Genomic DNA, 15,767 nt, shown 5'->3' with positions numbered 1-15,767 from the left:
ATAGGTAGATTAGAGATAGGTAGCTGAAAGATAGAGAGTTGACTATACCTTGCCATGAAGGCTTCACCTTCAGCATTTCTGAGAATGCCTCCTTCTCCTCTACATCCCTCCGTTATCAAACACCCTACAACAGAACCCCATGAGACAAAAGGAAGAAGAAAAAGAAGAGAAAATGAATGAATGAGAAAACAACGAATCTGTTTATACCTACATACATACATCTATCTATATCTATACATGAGCATATCTATCGATCTACAGATATAATTATGACAGAAAGAGAACCTTTCTTCTTTGTCCTTGTGCCTGTGACCCAACCCAGCCTTCCCTGGAAATGAGAGAAAGAAACAAGAAGAGACAGAGAGGTAGACAGATTAAAGGTGGATAGATAGATACATAGATAGTTAGAAAGATGGATAGTTAGATTAGAGATAGATAGATAGATAGGTCACAGGTGACTACTGCTGGGACTAGTGATTGACTACGATCGTGGTGCTGTGCCTATTCATCTCGCAAAGAAGAGAAAGAGAAGCACAGAAAGAAAGAAAGAAAGAAAAAGAGAAACAAACAAGATGAAAGGCTGAATGGACAGAAGCATTCAAGAAAAAGAGAAGAAGTCCGGCTTCTCCCTTGTTCTCTCTCCACATCTCTAAACCTATTCTTCTTCTTCTCTTTCTTCGTCATTCTTCTCCACCCTCTTATGAATGACGATCGTGTTCGTTAAGACAGAAATCTCTCCATCTTTCATCTATCTATCTTGAGCCTATCCGGAGTTTATCTCGAATCTCTCTATCTAGCTTGAACCTCTGTCTCACTCTCTTTGAAGTATCTAGGGACAGAGAGAGAGAAAGAGAAAGACATGAGAAGATAGATGTGGCGTTGTACCAGCAGGGAAGATTCCTGTAGGATGGAACTGCACGAACTCCAAATCCTCTAAAGGCAAACCTGCCCGAGATACCTAACAATGATACACACACAACACACTCCCAGCCTAATCTCTACGATAGCTATAGATGTAACTAGGATAGCTACGAGAACCCTTATAGCTACAACAAGTATATATACTATCTATCTGTAGCTACAGTAGCAGTAGTAGGGGTCAGGCAGTTGGCTGTGGTGTTCTCGTAGTGTGCTAGCTAAGGCTATGGGGAGAGTAAATGTCAGAGAAAGCCAGAGAAAAAGAAGAAGCAAGGGGGAGAAAGAAAGAAGATATGTCCGACAAGAAGACTTCGTTCAGTCACATCTTCTTTTTCTTCTCCTTCACCAGATGACGATTTCAAAACAAACGAGAAGAAAAGGCAACACACAGACACATTCAGTCAATTGTGACAGAGGAACCAGAGGAAACTCACGTAGATAAACACATACAGATAGAGGGGAGACCTAGAGAAATAAAGAGATGTATTATACAAGAGATTCTTTCTATCATTCTCCTCCTCCTCCTCTTCCTCTGTCTTCACGCAGGTTCTTTACTAGGTGCTATCAAACCCAACTCATGTTAACAACAAGTCATTCGATTCACATACAGACACATCTGAGAAATCGAAGCAGTCATGTGAAAACGCTTCACTTCTCTTACGATCATGTCGGTGTACATACACTGTACTCTCTCCACACAGACATGTAGACAAGATCTTCACATACAAAGACATGTACATACAGATCTATCTATCTATCTTTAATCTATCTATCTATCTTTCTTTAATCTATCTATGTGTACGTGAATGTGTAGGAGTGTGGGATTGTATGAAGAGATGCGATTGATTTGTTTCTCCTCACCATTCCTCCTCCGTCGCCTGTGCATGTGTGGGCAGATGTGCATGACTGATAAGCTCGGCCGTATCTACACACACACACATAAAAAGAACAAGAAGAGAGAAAGAAACCTACATAGTAAGACGAAGGAACGGCGGGAGAGAAGACAGATACACGACCATTCAGATGGATATCTAGATGATGACAGGATATATAGAGATGTAGACACAGAGACAGAGAGAGCTCTGGATGTATAGATAGCGTGTGAAGACCCGAGAAGCGAAGAAGACATCTTAGTTCCGCCCGGCTATTTAACGAGGCCAAGTCACACGTCGCAAGAATCTTTTCTTTCTTTCGAAATTCGAAAGGCCACGTCATCCTTATTCATTGGGAAGGAAAAGAAAAAAGACAGACACACACACACCCTCTCTCTTCACCACTCAGCAGAATCATCTTTATCTCTATAGATACGCAGATCTCGCTATCCATACCTATCTATATATATAGAAAGAGAGATATCTAGAGAGGAGTGAGTATAGGAATGTAGCTGTGACTTAAGATCTTATGAGCTATGAAAGACACAAGGAAGAAGAAAAAGAAAAAGAAGGGTCATTCCATGACTTTTCATAGCAGCAAGACGTCTGTCCTCTTCATCCCTTCCTCGATATTTCTTCTTTGTCTCTCTCTTATAGACTGTTCAACAAAGCACGATCACATGCAGACACTCATAGCTAGCGATCTTTCAGCTAACTAGCTATCCCTGACCTATTTGTCTACATAAATGACAGTATATAAACATGCATGTATAGAATATATCAGTGGCTGTGGATGACTCCTCCACACTTGCAGGTGTTTCACTGCCTCTGTAGAAGTAAGTATGTGTCCATCTAAATCTCTCTACATCATTTCTATCTATCTCTAGCATCCCTGTACACCTTACTAGCATCTTTCTCTCTCTCTTTATCTTTACATATCTCTCTCTCACTTGGCACAAGAAACAGAAGAAAAGAAAAAGTTCTTCTTCTTCTCTCTTCTGCATGACACTTCTATCTCTCTTCTTCTTCTTTCCCTTCTTCTCGCCTTGTATGTATGTATGTATTCAGGAGTACATATGTAAGTAAGCAACTATGGTGCATATATACGCATGCACACACATACATAGATCTGTATCTGTACTAGATCTCTATATATCTATACATCTATAGATATATCTATGTATGCGTGTGTGTGTTTCGTATTCTTCCTTCTTACCCTCCTGTAGCGAGGACCGTATGGTTCGCAGCGAATCGATGTATCGATCCATCTTCCATGCAATAGGCTAAAACGCCATGGCACTTGCGATCGCTTCCCTCCCCGCTCATGAGAAGATCCAAGGCGAAATACTCGACAAAAAATTTACAGTCATGCGCCAGAGACTGGCCGTACAAGGAATGGAGCATTGCATGCCCTGCAGGGGGAAAAGGAGGAGGAGTAGAGATGAGAAAGAAGAGAAAAGAGAAGAGGAAAGAAAGGAAAGAATGGAAAGAAAAGAGAAGATCGAGACTCATCTAATTCATTCATTATCATGCATGCCTTTGGCCTCTCCCGGAGAAAGAAAAGCAATCCGCCGAAAAGCGAGAAAGAGAAACAAAGAAAGAAAGAGAGGAACCTTCACTACTCTTCGCCTCTCCGGTAGGTACCATGGCTGAGAAGCAACTCCAAAGTCACCGCAGCAGAAAGAGATAAGAGGAAAAAGAGAGGAAAGAAGGAGAACATAAAGAAGAAAAGAGAAGTTTTATATGAAACTCCTCTTCACAACGAATACACAGACAGGGGTGTCCACTGTCAGTTTGAAGCGGAATCTATTATCACTACTACTACTACTGCTACTATTGTCACTACTACTACTGCTACTATTGTCACACCTACTACTACTACTATTGCCACACCTACTATTACTTCTATAGCAAGCGTTGAAGGCTCTCCTTCTAATCTTCTGTCATGTAGCCTCCCCGCTCATCTCCACCGGGCTTCTTATTCCTACTTGAAAGGAAGACAGACAGAGATACTAAAGACAGAGATAAGAGAGAAAGAGGGAAAGGCGAAGCCCCTTGAGTAAGAAAGACATACACACACTCTCTCTCTTGCTGGAGAGATCACATGGAAGGCTGTAAGTTCTAGGGAGGGGCGAGGCAGTGTATCTATGTCTATGTATCTACATGTGTGAATATGTACGTGTATGAATTTGTCTGTAGGAGTGAATACGTGAGTATGAATATGTATGTATGTCTATGTACGTGCAGCAATATATACCAAGGAAGAGGAATTGAAACTTTTCACCATGAAGATCTACGCGGGAGCAGTTCGCTTAAAACAAACAATACAGATATCTAGATAGATCTATGCGTAAGTAGACACGCAGAGAAGAGAGAGAGAGAGAGACATTCTCTATAAAATAAGACTTCTCTTCGCCATGAAGATCTACGCCTCCAGTAGAGCTAGTATGCCTGCGCCTCTTCTCTTCCTTTCACAACTCCATTTCTCTTTCTATCTCCTCTACTTCACTGATCTCTTTCTTTCTCTCTCCTTCTTCTTCTCCCCTCTTTTCAACGGAAGCGTCTTCCTCTTCTTCACCTTCCTCATTACGACTAGGAGTTGTCTATCCACATTCCTCATACATGCACATGTGATCTTTCTCCTTCTCCTGTATTCTGTTCTCTCTCTCTCGCTCGTTTTCTTCTTTCTCATGGAGATTCTTCTCACATGAAAAAGAATTCTTCGTGCTTCTTGTTCTTCTCTTAGCATGTGTATGCTGTATGGAGAAAGACGCACCTGTTCGATCAGCCGCCGCAGCGCATCGATACGCCTGACCTCCCTTGCCAAATCTCAAGGACTGACCGCCAAAAGCTCGCTGAGAAGGAAAGGAAAAGAAACAGAAAAGAATAAGAACAAGAGATAGAAAGAAAGATGAAAGAACGATAGAACGGAAGATAGAAACAAAGAAGAATGGAAAAGAGACAGAGAGAACGAAATGGGTCCGCAGACAAATACATACAGAAAGACTTACAAAGAAGAAGTAGAGGAATCCCTTCTACAGAGAGGAAAAGAAGAAAGAAAGGAAGAAGGTGAAGAAAGATAGATGATAGAAAGATAGCAAGAGAGATGGAAAGAAAGAACCGTGAGTCGTTGGCGAGAGAGAAGACAGACGACTACAGGTGAGTTAATGAGAATGCATGACTATAAATGAGTTACCTAATGAAGATGATCTCTAGTGAATGAATGCATCTCTCTCTCTCTCTTTTCTCCTTCTCCCGTCCATCCTTCTCACTCTTCACTTAAAGAAGAAGAAACAAAGTGAAAGAGAAAGAAAGAAAGAAAGAAACATTGAAGGGGGAAAAGGCTTGACGGCTGGGTGCTGCCTGTCTGGTAGATGTGCGCGAGGTGACTGGAGAACAGTAGCTTGCAGAATGATTGACTTTCTTCTTGTCTTCTCTCTTCTTCTCTTTTCGAATAGACAAGCGACAACAAGAGAGAAAGAAGAAGAAGAAACTCTTGCTGGTCTCATTGGAAGAACTCCTCTCAAGCACTTGTGTATCTCTTCTTCCTCTTTTCCTCATCATCATGATTACTCTAGATGAGAAAAAATAAGAAAGAAAGAGATAACACGCCAAATACTACGCGACATCCTCCAAATATACACCCTAGATTCAGACACACACGCCAACATACATGTATGAAGACACATACCTCTCTGTCTGTATAGATGTGAAGATAGATATAGAGAGATAAATAAATAGATAGATAGATAGATATAGAGATGAATCTGTTTTCGAGCTCTATGTGTAGAGGAGGCTAGACAGATACACGAGAACGTGGTAAGAGGAAGGTGGAGAGCGAGAGAGAGAGAAAGAGAAAGAGCTTTTTTGTATGTTTGATCTTGGGGGTGTCTGTACCTGATAGATTCGCCCATCCTCTGTCCGAGAGAAAGGCAGGCCGTAAGCCTCGAGTTCGCGCACCACCTGAGGCGCCTCTCGACACATGTGCTGAATTGCATCCTATCATCAAACCAACGAAAAGGACAGGAAAGAAGAACAAGAAGAGGGAGAAGAAGAAAAGAAGAAGAAGGATTGTGAGAGAAGAAGAAAAAGAAGAAGGAGGAAACGAAGGCAGCACACAGGAAGGGGCAACAAGGAGTGAAGTAGGAGAAGTAGGAGCAGTGGTAGTCGTTCGAGAACACCTACATAGTGATACATATGATGAGAGTAAAAGTAGCAGTACCACACATGTAGATTCATATATAGTGATAGATAGAGAGATGAATAGATTGAAGATAGATGGATATTCTATGAAACCCACAGTAGTAGTAGAAGGAGGAGGAGGAGTAACGACTCTCGCCATCACTCCCACCCACCCCTTTCTAAAAAGAGACTCGAGAAAAGTAAACAGCTGCTAGTCCTACATAAACTCGTGTGTAAGTAGGGAGAGATAGAGAGATCCACAGATACATGTATATATATGCAGAGAATGGGTGTATGGAAGTATCCTCTATGTATAACTATGGGGATAGATCGTTGACCCGAGAAGAGAGAAGAAAAGACTAGATAAGGGCTTGTGTTGTTGATCAGTCGCGCGCATTCTTCTCCTTCTCAGCGCTTTTGGAAAACTTGGCAAGACGGCAGCAAGCGTCAGAGAAAGAATGAAAGAAAAGAGGTAGACAGGTCGATGGAATGAAGCTAGATTCAAGACAGTGAGACAGCTAGATCGATTCAAGATCAACAGAAAGAGGATGCATATAGATATAGAAAGAATGACGGATTGTCTCTATCTCTCTATGTTTCATCTGTGTGTCTATATGCCTGTGTATTTCTTTTCTGAGAGAAGCGAAACACCCCCCCATGTACTATCATCGAGATGGAGACTACAACCTTCACCACACGGAAGCCGCCGCCGGTCCTCCTGCTGGCCTAAAGAAAAAGAAGAAAGTGACGTGAACTACAGGAGGCGAAAAGGAAGAAGAAGAGAGAGAACGATCTCTCGATCAAAGCAAAAGCAACAGACATGTCACGTCAACTAATCTCTCTCAAAACGAACTTTCAGAAAGAGATCTCTGCAGAGGGGTAGGTCCATCTTTAGGTCTTTTTCTTCTTTCTCTCTTTATCTTGTGTTGTTGACGTGAGAAATAATTCTCTTATTGGCTTGGCTGTACACACCTGGTCACCGAGCCAATCGGATCCCTTGACTGTATCATATGCATGCCATCTCCAGTCATCCTAAACATACACACGTACACACACATCAGTTAAGATAGAAAGAAAGAGGAAGAAGAAGAGAAAGAACAAGATCGAATTCCGCAGTTAGGATAGCAGAAAATGTCAGAAGATTAGGTGGGCTGGGAACACTGTGGCTCCTGTAGAATAACCCTATCAGAAGGACTTCTCATAGCAGGGAAAGAAGGCGTGGTAGACCAGCAGGGGGAGCAGAAGAAGAAAAAGAAGAAACAAAATGAAAGTTCTACTCGTACACTTCCGGGTCGCACGAATCAGACACATTAGATGAACATAAAGGGTATTACAGACACGCCATCTATATGGATATATCTATCCTATATACACAAATCTATATAGACGTAAACACATACTAGACTGATACACATACGAAAACATACATAATTATACACAGTCAAAGATATTCAAACATATATGATCACACAGACATCTTCATAGTCGTATGCAGTTTCGATGGAGAGAGATAGAAAGACAGATACAGATAGAGCTCTACAGCCATCTGGCATTGCTACGCTGCATAGATATATATATATATACATATATACCTATATACAGCCTAGAGATATCTCGGTGAGAGGGCTAAAGGAGACTAGGGAAAATTGGGAGCACGTGATAAACTCACGAGGCTTTTCAAAGGAAGACAGCAGCAGGGGCTATAGCGTCTAGTTGTATAGACATGTGTGTCTACTTCTCATCTGTGAGATGTCTCCTAGCATGATACACGTATTAGAACAAGAAGGGAAGGGAGAAAGAAGAATAGAGTAAAGAGAAAAGAAGAAAAAGAGATCTCGGGAAATAAAAGATAGATTAGGAAGGCGGACAGGAAGAAGAGCGAGAGAAATAGAGAGCTACCTCTGTAATATTGCCTAGCGCAGCGTTGATTCCTCCTTGGGCTGCTACTGTATGTGAACGGGTTGGAAAGAGTTTCGAGAGACACGCTGTATTGACACCTGAGACAAAGAAGGAGAAGACGAAAAGAAGAAATAAGCAAAGATAGATAGATAGTAAAAAGACTAAGGAGGAGTGCAGGATGACAGCGAAGATTAAAACATAAAGCCATTGGCTCATACCAAGTTGAAGCGAGGCACACACACCTCGCTCTATCTCCGCCGGTGTCTATCTCTCCTCCGATATATGTATACAAACAACCATACAGGGATACACAGATAGATCAACAACGTACATATATATATATATATAGATGTATGTGTATATGTATATATGTATATCAGTAGATGTATCAGAAGAACGACAAGGACTGTGATAAGGAAGGTGACGCGTGAGCCAGGTATTTTTATATGCTGTGTGAAGAGGCTCCAGTTGGGGCAACGCCTATATACATATATCTTCACACATACATATTCATAGATACATATTGATCCATCATACATAAGTATCTATTCATCGTGCATAGATAGATCTAGACATGTTCTTATGCATTTGAAAGTAAAATGTGATTCCCCCAAGTCAAAGAAGAAAAGTAGAAGAAGAGTAGGAGTAGAGGTGATAGTTGTAGTAGTAGTACTACGCAGTTAAGAGTACCTGCAGATGCCAAACCAAAGGCGGCTCGAAGTCCCGCACCTCCCGCTCCAACAACGATCGCATCATACTCATGATCGACAATACGATAAGCTGTAGAGACACATATAAGCACCCACACCCCATATATAGATATACTCACATACATGCCTAGATACGTACACAACCATACATACGATCATATACATACCCACCATCCATGCCTCCACACGTACATTCAGACAGAGATACATACATACACATATTCACACATATCCATACATACACCCCGGAGAAGAAAAGAAAGGAATATGACGTAAAATTCGACAAGCAGCTGCAGGATGTGCGGGTGGAGTGACACAAACAAAAGAACAGAAGGATTCCGCCACTTAATATGAACCTCAGACCCCACGTCATGTAAAAGCTGGTGTACATACACTCCCTCCTTTCGAGCGAAGCATAAGTTATCTGCTGCAACTTGAAAAGAGACACAACCCGAGTTAATGAAGAGGAGAGCATACTCTCCGTTAGAAGAGCAGAGGGTTTTCTCCTTAAGAGGAGAGAAAGAAGGAAAGCCTTCTTTCTTGCCCTTCTTCCTTGACTCCTATAGAATCTCCACTCGAAGCATAGATGAAGATCCATATCCAGTCACTCTCTCCTACTCCCCGGCTTTGATTAGCATATACGTATCACAGGAAGAGCTACGCAAAGAAGTCTGCGAGGGGTGTACGTACACCTCAAGAAGATCACTTTGACATTGCAGGTGAAGACGAGGAGAGAGGAGGCAACTCAAAAGAGGCAATGCGAGAGAGAAAGAGAATAGAAAACAAGAGGAAAAGTGCACACACTAGGAAGTCCAGTTCTCTAACGAAAGAGACAGGAGAGAGAGGGGAAAGGGACAAATGATAAAGAAGAAGAGAAAGAAGAGAAGTCTTCCACAAAAGAGTTTTACTTGATAGATACCAAGGGACTGATATAGAAGGACGTTTCTCTCTCTCTCTCTCCAGGAGAGACGTCGGTGTCTACTCTCTGCACTGGAACAAGGAAAGATAGAGAGAAGGTAGGTAGAAGGATTCCAAGACTCCCTTCTATGTATGTATGTATCTACACAACACTGAATTGATAGGAGAGAAAAGAAAGATGAAGAAAAAGGGGAGAGACACCCGAAGAGGACCAGAGACAGGTGACGAAAGAGAGATGGAGTGTATGTGCATACACTCCGTGACGGTCAAGTCCCCTCTCTAGAGGAGGTCGACTCTACCTGGCTTTTTTATGGAGACATTCTGACTGAAGAATCTCTTCTGAGAGAAGAGACTTTCTTTCTCTCTTCTCTCTGCCTTCTCCCCTTGGCTTCTCTCTCTCAAAGCTCCCAACAAAGAAGAGGAAGAAATCGAGAAAGATGAAGAAGAATGGCTGTTTGTAGAATTCTTAAGAAAAGCTCCACTTGGACCCTGCCTTCTAAGAAAACCATTGGAGTGTATAGACAGCTCCTGCTGGCCTACGCTTCTTGTAGACCGTAAAGAAGAAGGCGAGAAGGAAGAGGAAGAAGAAGTTGGAAGGAGAGAGGGGTGACGAAGGACCGGCTTACCCGGTCGGAAGAGATGGAGAAGCCTTAGCCTCGCAGGAGTAGAGAAGAGAGATATCTGACTCTCCATAATGATGTGTCAAGTGAATGGACAATAGAAGAGGGCAAGGAAAGGAAGGAGGCAGATGCACGCAACCGAGTAAAAGAACGAAGAGGAAGAAGAACGAAGGCAGATGGATTTCTCCTTTCTATTGGTAGAAGTCTAGAGAAACCTCCTGTTTAGAAAGGGTTGAGAAAGGAGAAGAGAATAGGAAGAGAAGAACAAAGAAGGAGAAAAAGAAATTGCGATGATGAGAGATCTCTAGATAGCTAGATAGAAACCTACAAACGTACATAACTTACAGCACGCTTCAGATCTTGTAAGAGGAGGACACCCAACGTATGGAGAACACGAGACGGGAGAGGTGACCAATAGGCAGCAGGACGTCAGGTGTATATACAGCCACTCTGGCATATCTCAGGAGTCTATGATCTTGCCTCGATACAACAGATCTTACTATTGTCCTTTTTATCAACAACCTCCCCCCCCCTTGTCTTATGGAGATTTACAATTGAAGACCTCAGATCGAAAGGCAGATGTATGGAGAGAGAGAGAAAGAGAAGAGAAGAAAAGGCTGTAGAAAACAAAGAAACTCCCTTTGAAGGCTCTGGAACTTTCTGTCTCTCTCTCCGTCTCCCCGCGTCTTATCTCTTTCGGTATCTTTCTATCTTCTCATCTAGCGGCTCCGCGAAAGATGAAAGATACTTGAGCTGAGGTAGGGTGAAATGAAAGATAGCAGCAGATTGTTCTTCTCTTCTTGTCTTGGCCCAGAGGCGAAAAGATTCTTGCTAAGAGAAAGAGAAGAAAGAAAAGACAGCCGCCGCCCTGAGAAGAGACTTAGAAGGTTTTCATTTGTTTTCTTCGGTTCCCCTCTGCTGGCTGGTCAGCGACAAGAAGAAGAACAACAGGTGAATGAAGGAGAATGCAAAAGGAGAGAGAGAGAGAGCGTAAGGAATTGTCTCCTCTTGAGAGAGAGAGGGAATTTCTGATGTATGTATGTGTATTGCAACGAAGCAGGAGAACAACAAGAAGAAAGTCAAGTTGGAAGACAGAGAAGAGAAGAGCGAGGGAGGGGGGTCATAAGTAAAAAAGAGAGAAGAGGATTATCAAAAGAGAAGGAAAGGGAGAGAGCGATGTGCGATAGAAAGAGATAAGGAAGAGACAGTAGTAGGAATGGAAGAACAAGGAGAGAAAAAGACCGTCATAAGACTTCTTTCTTTCTTTCCTTTTGCTTTCTTCTACAAATTAGAGAAGAAAAGACTCAGAAGTCTATTCTTTCTTACGCTTTTTCTTTCCTATCCTTCTCTCTTCAGAATCCTTTTCTCCTCACATACATACATACAACAGCACAGCCCCTGGAGTGTACATACACCTCAACCCTTCTCCCTCCACCACCGACCCATCCATCTATCTGCTTTTCTCTTGAGTTCGGAAACACCATTCGAACTCAACTGAATCAAGTCGATTCGCTTCTTTTCTCATGAAAGAAATCCCAACAAAAAGAATGAGCTTTTCTACATCATCGACAGCTGAAAAGAGAAGAGACCGAAGAAAGCCAATATATCTTTCACGAGGGGTGGATTCATCTTGCCTTCATTATGTGAGAGATTCTTCGTCCTTTATACTCATTATTCACAAACTTCTACACATTCCTTTCTTTCCTTCTTTCTTTCCTTTTCTTTCTCCTTTCTCCTTTCTTCTTCTTCACTCCCTCTCTATCCTTTCCATTCAATACATCTTTCTTTCTCTCTCTCTCCCTAGCACGTCCTTTCCACTGCATCGTACCGTTCATTTCGTCTCTCTCTCCTTCTTTTCCTCTTTTCTTCCTTTCTTTAAAAAGAAACGTTAGTCCTTTTCTACCCTTCTTTTACCATCCGTACGCCCATCATCCGTTATCTGCATCTATTCTGTTCATACATACAAATGTGTCTATCTATCTATCTACATATCTTTATCCCTTTAGGAAAGCGTGCAGTATCGATCTTTTTTCTTTCTCTCGTCTCTCTCTTCAATGGCTTCTTTGTAATCTCTTTCTTCAAACAGTCTCCTGCTTTCTCATCTTGTCTATCGAAACGTCTTCTACCAGCTCTTCTTCTTCTTTCTTGCTGTCTCTTCTTCTTTCCTGAAACCTATCGTCTTTCCTTCCCTCCTTTGCTTTTTTTCTTTCTCACCCTGCAAGAGAGAGAAAGATCCTCTGTCTCCTTCGCCTCTTGCTTCTCTATCCTTCTCTAGAAGCTTGCTGTGTCTCTCATCCTTCTATAAGACGAAGGGCCATTAGGATTTTCATCCCCCTACCTCACCTAGCGAGCGTTACAGGCTACCTTTTATGTAGAGGAAGGTACTCGTCAGGTCGCTACGACCACTCACTTCTACGTGTTTCTTCTATCTAGAGCTCCTCTTTACTTCACTCGCCTTCTCCTTGTCTATCATGAAAGGCTTTTGCCCTTCGCACGAGGAGCTCAGGGCGTGAAGGACATCCAGACAGAGACACATCCGAAGAGAACTTCTCTCCTCCACATATATACAAACACAGCCTTTGTCTTGCACAGATTCATAGAGAGATTGCTTTTTCCATAAAGGAGTGAATGGTAAATATCATGGGTTTGAGCCTTGGGTGGTCATGACGTCTTCTTCTTCTGTTTTCTCTTGTTTAAGCTTAAGTGTGGCGAGCAGTAGTGGATTCTTCTTCTTTAGGACTCTTTGAGAGATGGCAAAATGGTAGAGGGCGCAGGGATGAAGGGGGGAGTAAGAAGAGAAGAAGAGAATCGAGGAGGTGTCTTAGGCTCTTCTCCTATCGACACAACAATGCCAATCTTGGCTTCTCCATCGGTCTCTATTCTCTCTTCTTCCTCTTCTTCTCCCTCGACCGCTTCTCCTTGTCGTGGCTCTCCTTCTTCTTTCCCTCCTCCTGCTTTCAACTCTTCTTCTTCTACTTCCTCGTCCTCGTCGTCTTCTCTTTCTCATTTCACATCTTCTTCTCGTTGTTCTGGCGGCTCTTCTTCTTCTTCTAGTTGCCCTTCCTCTTCTTCTACCTCGACCTGCTCCTTGACTTCTTCTTCCTCTCTTTCTCCTGACTCCTTTCCATCTTGTCGAGATTTTCTCTTCTCTCCCATGTGTCTTTCCTCTTCTTCTTCTACCTCTGCTTCTTCCTCTTCTTCTATTGCTTTGATTGAAGAATTAGATCGAGACTCTTCTTTCCTATGTAAGACTGAGCCATCCCAACAGAGAGAAAAAGAGGAGGAGAAGAAGAGCCGCGAAACAAAGAAAGAGAGAGAGAAAGAAATTGTTTGCAGGAAGAATACTATACCGGTGGCGCTTTCTGGGGAGGCGGGTCTACAGGCTGAAGGAAATAAGAGCAGCACGAAAAAGATAGGCATCAAAGAATCGATTGAAGAGAAAGAAAAAGGTCTTTTCCGAGATCTAGATGATCTCCTAGGCAAGTGCCGATCGTTTATTCCCGAGCTGAAGAAATCGAATGACCTTCTGTTGAGAGAAAGACACATAAACTCCCTAATAGAGAAAGGAAAGCCGAAGAAGGAGCGAGGTGAAGGAGAGAAAGTAGTTAAAGAAGAAGAAGAGGGAAGGAAGAAGAAGAAGGATAAAGAAACGTGTAGTAGTATAGAACTTCTAGAAGCGGAAGAAGATAAGCCATACATTGAACTAGGTATAGACCTTCCATATCTCGATTAGAAGCGCTTTCTATCTTTCTATGTCTATCTTTTTCCCTCTCTGTTTTCTTCTCTTCTTTCTTTCGCTTCTTCGGAGAACCTTCTTGCTTGTCTACAAATAGATCAGTCTCTCTCTCTCTCTCTCTCTTTGTCGTGACACTCGGGGCTCTTCAAGACATCTCGGTAATCTGGGGAAGAGGTCGATGGAGAAGACTCTTTTCTCACAGGATATTCGGTTTCTAAGTTCCTCCTTCTGTATTTCTTCTTACCACTTCAACCTCCAGTTGTCTCTCGATGTATAGACAGTCTTTACACAGTCTATACAGAGTCAGTCTAGAGACACAGTAGAGGCATGCGAAAACAAGCACTTGTAGTTATATAAATATATATAAATATATATATATATACAGATAGAGAGACAGACTAAAGATAGGTAATCAGTCTTTCTTTCTTATCTCTTTCTTTCTTTTTCTTTCGTTGTGTGGCGGCTTGTCTCCAGAGCTGCACTTGGGCTTGTTTGATGTGAAGGGTTCGATTCCGAGCGATGAAGAACTTCGAGCTAAAAATGTTTCGATTGTATCGACCGGCGTCGATCTTCATGCGTACGATGTAAGCTAGACCTCTTAGAGATATAAGTCGGAGAGTATGGAGTTAGCTTGTACGCCCGGTGTAGGAAAGAAGAAGAAGAAGTATTCGATATGGCGATTTCTTGAGACAGAGAAAAGACATGATTACTGAGTTGTTCTGTCTTCTGTATAGAGTCCCATGACCTTCTCTCTTCTCTTTCTATTTTTTTCTCTCTTTCTCTTCCAAAGAAATCTCCCTAGAGCTGTCGAGTTCCGCTACGTCTTTGTTCTTCATCTATCTATAGATTTGTCCCTCTCTCTGTGTTCGGGATATGTATCGCCTCTCAACGCATCTTTCTTATTCTACTTTCTACACACTCAGTCAAGTGTGAATAGACTCCTCTTCTTCTTCATTTCTTTTCTTCTTTAGTAGCTAGATACCTACTACTATTGTCCCCACTACTCTCAAGCTTTTCATTATTGTCACATTCAAGGAAGAGAGATCTTTCCTTTCTCTTTTTCTTTTTCTTCTTCTTCTCTTTCTTTTCTGTCATCTTCTTCATCTCTCCACCCCGTCGTCATGTCGTTATTGAATGCCTTCTTCTTCATTTTCTCCATTTGCTTATCTTTTGTAGAGAGCACTCGATGAATCACGTGAAGATCCGGTCAAGTTCTTTTTGCAACAGAAAGAACTAGAACGAAAGCTCAAGGCTCTTTATAAAGGACAGACGCGATTTGGAGAGAGGATGATAGAAGGCAACGTAGGAGATGAAGAAATAGGAGGAGTAGATGATTTGCTCTCTTCTTCTTTAATATTTAGAGGAGATGATCAAGAAGATGAAGAGAGTACTGAGAGTGACAGAACCATGAAGAAAGGAAAGCATCTAGGTCGTCATTCGCCGTCTTCTTCTACCACGGGGAGGAGTAGTGGCGGAAGAGGTTGTTTGATTGAGATTCTTAGCTCAGGTGACGAAAGCACAGACAGAGAGGATGAAGGTGAGAAATGACTTGAAAGGCTTCGTTATTTTCATCTTTGTTATTTGCTTGCTCTCTTATTAATCAGTCTTCAACTGTCTCATCAAAGAAAACTGCGGAGATGAAAAGGAGGAGAGTGGGGTGTCTCTCACTGACTCAGTCTTATCCATCTATCTATCTCTACCTATATACGTTTGTTCTGATTCAATCTTCCTCCTTGTCGTCACCTTTCTAACTCTCACGACGATTGAGGAGAAGCAGAACTTTTCAAAACAAAGAAAATGATGTATTATCTTTGTATCTGTCTGCCTGTATTGAATCCTCGGGTGGGTGTATATGCACCCCACGGGCTAGGGTGTATATACACCCCACGTGCTAGGGTGTATATACACCCCA

The 15,767-nt window shown here is 42.2% G+C and overlaps 2 protein-coding genes across 2 annotated transcripts; one reads left to right on the top strand and one right to left on the bottom strand.

Annotated features, from left to right (window-relative positions):
* Positions 1–43: 43 nt before the first annotated feature.
* On the bottom strand, positions 44–11,498 carry CSUI_009970 (flavoprotein subunit of succinate dehydrogenase; the record flags this gene model as incomplete). Its single annotated transcript, XM_068070077.1, has 10 exons — positions 9,799–11,498; positions 8,562–8,651; positions 7,872–7,969; positions 6,945–7,004; positions 5,688–5,789; positions 4,567–4,645; positions 3,007–3,202; positions 1,780–1,843; positions 886–958; positions 44–124 (listed from the first exon to the last, which is right to left on the bottom strand). Coding segments are annotated over exons 1-10 (1,236 nt in total), but the record flags the coding sequence as incomplete, so codon positions are not given.
* Positions 11,499–11,607: 109 nt separating this feature from the next.
* On the top strand, positions 11,608–15,567 carry CSUI_009969 (uncharacterized protein). Its single transcript, XM_068070076.1, has 3 exons — positions 11,608–13,826; positions 14,330–14,439; positions 15,032–15,567. Exons 1-3 carry the CDS (start codon positions 12,878–12,880, stop codon positions 15,401–15,403), a joined length of 1,431 nt encoding a protein of 476 aa, XP_067917947.1. The 5' UTR covers positions 11,608–12,877; the 3' UTR covers positions 15,404–15,567.
* The last annotated feature ends 200 nt before the right edge of the window (positions 15,568–15,767 follow it).

The sequence above is a fragment of the Cystoisospora suis genome (genome assembly GCF_002600585.1).
Source record: "Cystoisospora suis strain Wien I chromosome Unknown contig_6454, whole genome shotgun sequence".
Lineage (NCBI taxonomy): Eukaryota > Apicomplexa > Conoidasida > Eucoccidiorida > Sarcocystidae > Cystoisospora > Cystoisospora suis.
Note: the sequence above shows the minus strand (reverse complement) of the source record. Positions and strands in the feature narration are given on the sequence as shown.